Source organism: Piliocolobus tephrosceles, chromosome 13, assembly GCF_002776525.5.
Source record: "Piliocolobus tephrosceles isolate RC106 chromosome 13, ASM277652v3, whole genome shotgun sequence".
NCBI classification, from domain to species: Eukaryota; Metazoa; Chordata; class Mammalia; order Primates; family Cercopithecidae; genus Piliocolobus; species Piliocolobus tephrosceles.
This window is the reverse complement of record NC_045446.1, coordinates 9,047,581-9,056,135: the sequence shown is the minus strand read 5'-3', so window position 1 is coordinate 9,056,135 and position 8,555 is coordinate 9,047,581. Positions and strand designations below refer to the sequence as shown.

Sequence of the window (8,555 nt, the reverse complement as noted above, 5' to 3'; positions counted from 1 at the left end):
CTTCCTTCCTTCCTTCCTTCCTTCCTTCCTTCCTTCCTTCCTTCCTTTCTTTTTTGACAGGAGGTCTTGTTCTGTTGCAGGCTGGAATGCAGTAGCATAGCGTGATCATGGCTTACTGCAGCCTCCACCTCCCAGGCTCAAGCGTTCCTCCCACACAGCCTCCAAAGTAGCTGGGACCACAGGTGCATGCCACCACGCCTGGCTATTTTTTTATGTTTATTTTTTGTAGAGACAAGGTCTCAGTATGTTGCCCAGGTTGGTCTTGAACTCCTGGGCTCAAGCAATCCGCCCACCTCGGCCTCCCAAAGTGCTGGGATAACAGGCATAAACCACTGTGGCCAGACGTCAGGTCTCATTTCTGAACTGTGACATCATATCATACAAGGAGGGGGATGGAGCTTGACAGCAGTGGCGCGTTTGCGTGCAATTACAGTTGAGTGGGTATTGGTTCAAATGCCATGCTTAGCACTCCGGGATGTTATATGTAAGGGAAGATGAAGAAGTTCTCGAGCCGATGGCAGTGATGGTTGCACAACTTTAGAAATGTACTTAATGCCACTGAATCAAATACTTACAAATGTAAAACTGGTCAATTTTGTTATGTATATTTTACCATGAATTTTTAAAACTAACGAAAGAGGGCCTGGCATGGGAACTCAATGCCTGGGGATCACTTGAGTCCTGGAGTTCAAGACCAGCTTAGGCAACATAGTGAGACCCCATCTCTATCAAAATAAATAACTAAAACTGAAACAACAAATCAATATGGGAACACCCGGATTCACATCTTCCTTCTCGAACTGTCCTAGATCCGCCCAGTTCCGTTTTTCATAAATGGCACTAACGTCGAGTCCCTGAGACCAGAGCCCTTGACTTGTCCTCTCTCCTGCCCCTGGAGCCACACCCGGGCCCAGCAGCCTATCCCTGCCCCACTGCCCTCCATCCTGGTCCAAGCCCCACAGCATCTCCAGCCCTTGAATGACAAGCCTCTACCTGGCCCCCCTACGTGGCTTGCCCTCCTCCACCTACTTTTTTTTTAGACGGAGTCTTGCTCCATTCCCCATGCTGGAGTGCAGTGGCATGATCTCAGCTCACTGCAACCTCCGCCTCCCAGGTTCAAGTGCTTCTTCTGCCTCAGCCTCCCAAGTAGCTGGGACTATAGGCGCATACCACCACGTCTTGCTAATTTTTGTATTTTCAGTAGAGACGGGATTGCACCATGTTGGCCAGGCTGGTCTTGAACTCCTGACCTCGTGATCCACCTGCCTCAGCCTCCCAGAGTGCAGGGATTACAGGTGTGAGCCACTGTGCCTGGCCAGATGGGGTTTTACTGTGTTGGCCAGGCTGGTGTCAAACTCCTGACCTCAGGTGACCCACCTGCCCCAGCCTTCCAAAGTGCTGGGATTACAGGCATAAGCCACCATGCCCAGCCTTCACCAGCTTCCCACAACCCTTGGACTGAACTCCAAACTCCCCAGCCTGGCCTGGCCCTGCCTGCTGTGCCACCTCACCCAGCCCTGCCCACCTCCTTTCCGGCTGCCACCTCCTTGCCCTCCTCCTCTTCCCTGAAGCACTGAAACATTGAAGTGCTGCCTCCACTGAGAGACTTGTCCCAACCTGGCCTGGCACATCAAAGGCACATGAGATATTAGAGACATCAGAGTTAACAATCAGCTGCCGTGCCTGACCCAGCTGAACTAAAGCTCCCAGAGGGCAGAGCCTGAGCGCTGCCTGCTTCACAGCAGCATCGGGCCTCTCTCCTTCCAGGCACACCGGAGGCACTTGGAAGCTGCACACGAATCAACCCACAGTCTATTCCCTGTACCACACTGGGCTGCTGCAGGCCAAGGCTGGTGTCATGCATTTCTGCCCCCAGGGCCCTCAAGCATGGCACAGGGAGCACTGCAGTGTGAGGGAGAGGAGGTGGAACAGGAAGGGGACCTCCGGGGGCAAGGGTCCCTGGTCCAGGGGAGGGGGCCGCCTCACCCTTCTTCAGCAGGGTCCCCAGGACGCGGGAGAGCTCCAGGAGGACGGCGGTGCCGCTGCTGGGGTCCACAGCCCCGTGCACCCAGCTGTCTCGGTGGTTCCCATATAGCACATAGCGATCTGAGCAGAGGAAAAGGGGCAGAGAACCAGAAGAGAGGGAGAGGTGGGCACGGGGAGCTGGGCTGGGTGGTGACACAGTAGCAGTGGCACCCAGAGCACAGCAGGGGCCTGGGACACAGTCAGCAAGAGGAGGGCTCACCAGGCTCCACAGCCCCGTGGATGATGCCCAGGACGTTGGAAGAGTTCCTCAGCTCCAGGAGGTTGTAGACACTCACATTCACCTGGCTGGGGAGGGTGAAGGCTGTGAGGAGACTCTTGGCCTTGCCCACTGCCCCCAACCCAATGCAGGAGACACCGAGGCCCGGAGCCAGAAAGTGACGTGGCAAGGTCATTGGCCCAGAAGTACCAAGAGAGGCAGCAAGGCTGGAGCCAGGCTCTCCTGCTCACTCACTGGGGAGGTGCTTATTGGGTGCTCAGTCCCTGACTAGGCTCTGGGCAATGACTGCGATAGATGCGGACCTGGTGCTCATGGGGCCTCCCTCTCCTGAGCGAGACAGACCACGAGGACAAGAACAGCTGGGTGAAGGGGCCTGGGAGGAGAGGGCACCTGGAGGCCAGGGGGTGCTGCAGGGAGGGAGGCTGGTGCATGTCGGGAGTGGCAGTGGCCCTGATTTGGGAAGGAGCTTGGCATCTTCAAGAGAGGGAGTCGTGGGGTGCAGACGTCGAGATGAGGTGGGAGGGGCAGGGGAATCCAGGGGCTTCCCCAAAGACAAGACAGATATTTTGGGGTCAGGAGAGGGTCTGGGAGAGAGAAGAAAGGGAAAAAGGTCAGGCTTTCAAGTGGAAAGAGGGAACATAATCACGAGGGAAGGGGAGAGGCAAGTTGGGGGAGAGGGCAACTGAGGGAGAACTGATCTGGCTGCATCTCACCTGTCTGCTGAGAAGTTTCCATCAGGCCGGAAGCCGGGACCCAGCCTGTAGTGGCAGCCCAGTGCTCCCTGCCAGGTGGCTGGGGCCAAAGTTCCATTGAGGTTACTGGGGAGGAGGAAGAGACGCTTCAGGGTAAATGTGAGTGTGGGGCTTGAAGTGTGGAGGCCACTGGGGGCCGGGCAGGACATCCCAGGGAACAAACTCACCAGAGCAGGTCTCTTGCATCCTGGAAGCCAATGGGCTGTGTAGGAATTGGGGGAAACCCAGAGACATTGGCAAGGTCCAGGCGGAAGGAAGAGGGGGTGGCTGGAAGGTAGGGAGTCAGAGGGTCCCCAAAATACTTATAGTAGGAGCCTCGCTCCACTCCTGAGGGGGGCAGGTACCAGGAGTTGGGAAAGGTTTCGCTGGGTGAGCTCAGCCCATCGTTGATGTCGGCAGGGTCTGTGTACACCAGCACCCCGGCCACCCCGTGCTTGGCAGCATTCACAGCCTGCGGCGGCAGAGGAGGCTGTGTATAAGGGAGGGACTGGACCGGATGTGTCCTGTTCCTCTTCCTCCTTCCTCAACTGTGGAGGCCAGGATAGACCAATCTTCCCATGGGCAAGATGATGTTTGCACAAGTCATTTGTGGCAGTGCCTCTTGCAACAGCAAAGATCATTTCGGCACAGCCAAGCCAGTGCCATCAGTGGAGTCTGGCTGAATAACAGGGACATCCTACGGTGGAATACCATGAAGCTTCATAAAATAACATAACATAAATAACACGGTTGTGTACTCGCGTCCACAGCAGCGCTATCCTCAACGGCCAAGAGGAGGAAATAGCCCAAGTGTCTATCAACAGATGAATGGCTAAACCAAATGTGGGCTGTAACATACAGTGAAGGCCGGGTGTGGTGGCTCACGCCTGTAATCCCAACACTTTGGGAGGCTGAAGCAGGCAGGTCACCTGAGGTCGGATCACCTGAGATCCAGACCAGTCTGGCCAACATGGTGAAACCTTGTCTCTACTAAAAATACAAAAATTAGCCAGGTGTGGCTACACCTGTAGTCCCAGCTACTTGGGAGGCTGAGGCACGAGAATCACCTGAACCCGGGAGGCAGAGGTTGCAGTGAGCTGAGATCATGCCACTGCATTCCAGCCTGGGTGACAGAGCAAGACACTGTCTCAAAAAACCCCAAAAAACAAAAAACAAACAAACAAAAATAATGGAATATTATTCAGCCTAAAAAGAAATAAAATTCTGATACGTCAATGAGTCTTGAAGATGTTATGTTAAGTGAAATAAGCCAGACACAAAAAGACAAATATCTTATACTTTCACTTATGCGAGGTCCCTAGAATAGGCAAATTCATAGAGACAGAAAGTAGAATTGAGGTTACAGAAAATAGAATAGGGGCTGGGGCAGGGACCTGGGGAGTTATTGTTAAATAAAGTGTCTGTTCGAAATGATGAAAAGGTTCTGGAAATGGGTAGTGGTGATGGTTAATTAATAATCTGTGTATTTCTACACTACTTGTTCCCCTTTCTTTTTCTTTTCCTTTTTGCCCTTTCTTTTCTTCCTTCCTTTCCACCTTCCTTCTTTCTTTCTCTTTTCCCAGCTCTTATTATAGACACTTTTTTTTTTTTTTTTTTGACGAAGTCTTTCTCTTTTCTCCCAGGCTGGAGTGCAATGGTGCGGTCTCGGCTCACTGCAGCCTCCGCCTCCTGGGTTCAAGCAATTCTCCTGCCTCAGCCTCCTGAGTAGCTGGGATTACAGGCGCCCACCACCATGACCGGCTAATTGTTGTATTTTTAGTAGAGATGGAGTTTCACCATGTTGGCCAGGCTGGTCTCGAACTCTTGACCTCAGGTAATCCGCCTGCCTTGGCCTCCCAAAGTGCTGGGATTACAGGCGTAAGCCACTGCGCCTGACCCACTTTTTAAAAATTGTGGTAAAATACACATAACATAAACTTAGCATGTGGAGTGTGCCATTCAGTGGCATGAAGTACATCCATATTGTGCAACCATCACCACCGTTCATCTCTAGAACTCTTTTCATCTGACAAATCCGAAACTTTGTCCCCATTAAATACCAACTCTCCCTTCCCCTCTCTCATTCTACTCTTTTTGTATTAATTTTTTTTTTTTTTTTTTTAAGAGATGGAGTCTCACTCTGTCACCCAGGCTGGAGTGTGGTGGTGCAATCTTGGCTCACTGCAACCTCCACCTCCGGAGTTCAAGCAGTTCTCCTGCCCCAGCCTCCTGAGCAGCTGGGACTACACGTGCACGCTGCCATACCTGGCTAATTTTTTTTTTTTTTTTGTATTTTAGTAGAGATGGGGTTTCACCATGTTGCCCAGCCTGGTCTCGAACGCCTGAGCTCAGGCAATCCGCCTGCCTTGGCCTCCCAAAATGCTAGGATTACAAGCGTGAGCCACCACGCCCACGTCCAGCCTTTGTTTTTTTTTTCTTTTTTTAGACCGGAGTCTCGCTGTCTCCCAGGGTGGAGAGTGCCGTGGTGCAATCTCAGCTCACTACCGTCTCTGCCTCCCGGGTTCAAGCAGTTCATCTGCCTGAGCCTCCCCAGTAGCTGGAATTGCAGGCATGCACCACCATGTGTGGCTAATTTTGCATTTTTAGTAGAAATGGAGTTTCGCCATGTTGGCCAGGCTGATCTTGATCTCCTGACCTCAGGTCAGGAGATGGGATTACAGGCGTAAGCCACTGCGCCCGACCTCTAGTCAGAATTTTTGATGGAAAAGAAATGGCAGGGACAGGGAGAGGGCCAACAGGAGGGACTTAAGCTGAATATTCAGAACTACTTCACAGGAGGACTTAGACTTCCGGAATACCAAACCTGAAAATTGTACTCAGCCCCTTTATTTCCTATAGCTCAGAGAGGGTCAGGGAGGCATCCGAGGCCACACAGCCCCTTGGTGGGACAACCTGAAAACACCTCACCTTTCCTGCCCCACCCAAGGGCTTGGTTCCCCACTCAACACTGCCCCTTCTCCTTCCCCTTCCCCTCACTTCCTCCAGTCCACTGCCCGGCCCCTTCCTCACCCAGGCCTCTTGCACTGGGGGGCTGCCACTCACCTTGTCCCCACGCCCTACACCCCCATAGCGAGTCAGGGCGATGGTGCCTTCGAGTTTGATGCCCTGAGTCTGTAGCTCCTTAAAGTCTTCTTCCGTGCCGTGGTTGGCATAGACAAGGAGGCCCTAGTCCCGAGAGGGGGTGATCCTTAGAGCTGGGCCCAGCGAAGGGCGGGTGGGGAAGGGGTGGGGGAAGGCTGGATGGCAGGAGGGAGAATTTAGATTCTGTTCCTCCACCTCACCCAGAGCCTGTAAGGTCCCCAAGGACAGTCACCCCTGGTTTCCTCTATGTCTGGGTGCCCTGTAACAGGCCTGGCCTTAAGCAGAGCCACTAGTGTTTGTTGAATGACTGATGGAGGAAAGGAGCAGCGATGGAGTGTCCAGGTGAGTAAATTCGGGAGGGGGCGCTGTGCCCAGTTAAGGCACGTTCCCTCGGTCAGGTGGGGAGAACCCTGGGTGGAAACAAGGGAGCTGGGCCAGGGCAGTAGGGGGGCTCCGGGCCCACCTGTGGGGTTCCAGAAGGAGCATAGGCGGCATGGGGTTGTATCACATCTGCCCCCCCTTGCTCCCCGGTCACATTCTCCTCGGTCCGGTGGCAGGAGTGGATGATGTCCCCGGTGGGTCCCACTGTTGGAGGGGGTGGCAGTGTCATGGCTGGGCCCAGCAGCTCCCCCCCACCAACCCTCTGGGCATTCCCAAGGCTGGGTAGGACCTCACCAATGTCCACGACGTTGGGCTGCTCCTGGCTAGGGAAGGACAGCAGCACCTCGTACGTGAAGGCCTCGGCCGAGTCCAGGCCTGACTCTGGGTCCTTCCAGCGCTGTAGCAGCAGCTGCACCAGATCCTCATCCCGAGGGCTGGAGGCCAGGTGTGGCTCCCTGGAGAGTTCTCTGCAGGGTGGGCAGAGGGAGGGGCAAGGCCAGCATCAGGGAGGGGGCCTCTGGCAAACGGAGGAGCAGACGGCCCCGCCTCTCACCTGAGGTTCTCCCGGATCCTGTGGGCATCCAGCTGCCCCATGACGGTCTCCAGGATCTCCAGGTCCAGGTCCTGGGGGGCTGAGATGCTGGGGGCCGGTGAGTTGGATTTTTTGGGGATGGCAAAGTGGCCCAGGATGATCCCCAGCCCCAAGAGGGCAGCAGCCCCCAGCCCCAGCCCCAACACCTTCGTCCACTGCATCTTGCAGACTCTTGGCCAGCTGGGGTGGGACTGGTCTATAGGTTCTTCCCTATAGAGGGGGTGTCGGGCCTGGTTAACCATTACCCCATGGGTGGCACTGCCCTTTGACCCTCTCCAGTCACCTTGGCACCTTCTCTACAAAGCCACCTTGCTCAGAACAGCTGGAACCCACCGTCACGTTCCTGTTTACACTCCTGAACACGCCTGAGCCCACTGAGCCAAAGACCCTGAATCATAAGGCTGCAGAATCCCTTCATGAATCCTCGTGTGACACAGAAGGGGCTAAGGATGATCATTTTGCCTTATGTTCACCGTAGGGAGACCATAGCCAAGAGGATAGAAATTCAGGTTTGTGGCTCCTCCCCAGGCCTGGTTTGACTTACACCAGACTCCTAGGGATCAGGCCTGGGCAAAGTAACTGATGAAGCGATTGATTAATGACCATTTAATTCTGCCCCAGCTTCGGGCTGAGTTGAGCTGAGCTAACATCTCTTTTCTTCTTTTTTTTTTTTTTGAGACGGAGTCTCGCTCTGTCCCCCAGGCTGGAGTGCAGGGGCGCAACCTCGGCTCACTGCAAGCTCCACCTCCCAGGCTCACGCCATTCTCCTGCCTCAGCCTCCCAAGTAGCTGGGACTACAGGCGCCCACCACCACGCCTGGCTAATTTTTTTTTGTATTTTTAGTAGAGATGAGGTTTCACCATGTTAGCCAGGACAGTCTCGATCTCCTGACCTCGTGATCCGCCCGCCTTGGCCTCCCAAAGTGCTGGGATTACAGGCATGCGCCACCACACCTGGCTATTTTTTATATTTTTAGTAGAGACCGGGAATTTCACCTTGTTGGCCAGGCTGGTCTTGAACTCCTGACCTCAGGTGATCTGCCCACCTCAGGCTCCCAACGTACTGGGATTACAGGCTTGAGCCACTGTGCCCAGCTCAGGTTATGGGATTTTAAAAATAAACGCCCTATAGAATATTAACCAATTTTGTATGTAATTTAGCAATCTTCTATCATTATCCCTTCCTTTCTCCCCCTTGACTATGTATGTGTCAGATTTTTGTATTCTTTTCTGCAACCCCATTGGTGGAGGAGGGTTGGGGGCTCCCAGGAGGCCCTGGGCCACAGGGCTCCTGGGTTGGGGGTGAAACTAAAAATCGATATGTATCTCCAGTCCTGAGGGGTGTAGGATGCAGGCCCTTGGGGAGTTGCCACCACCTCTCTCTGCCCCCCAACCCCATGACTTACGAAGGGGAAGGGACTTTTCCAAGGTCACCAGATGGTTAGTGGCTTTTCCCCATCCCTCCCCCACCCACACCCCAGTATCCT

General features: G+C 54.1%; 1 protein-coding gene across 1 annotated transcript in view; it reads right to left on the bottom strand.

Moving 5' to 3' along the window:
- NAALADL1 (N-acetylated alpha-linked acidic dipeptidase like 1) overlaps positions 1-7,256 on the bottom strand; it is a 13,286-nt gene extending 6,030 nt beyond the window's left edge. Inside the window, exons 1-8 of the mRNA XM_023186583.2 lie at positions 7,031-7,256; positions 6,772-6,944; positions 6,560-6,681; positions 6,058-6,180; positions 3,183-3,466; positions 2,977-3,081; positions 2,246-2,331; positions 1,987-2,106 (exon numbers count right to left, since the gene is read on the bottom strand). Of these exons, the coding sequence (XP_023042351.1) occupies positions 1,987-2,106; positions 2,246-2,331; positions 2,977-3,081; positions 3,183-3,466; positions 6,058-6,180; positions 6,560-6,681; positions 6,772-6,944; positions 7,031-7,230 (1,213 nt within the window). The 5' untranslated portion in view covers positions 7,231-7,256. The remainder of the gene's footprint in view (positions 1-1,986; positions 2,107-2,245; positions 2,332-2,976; positions 3,082-3,182; positions 3,467-6,057; positions 6,181-6,559; positions 6,682-6,771; positions 6,945-7,030) is intronic.
- Positions 7,257-8,555: the final 1,299 nt, after the last annotated feature.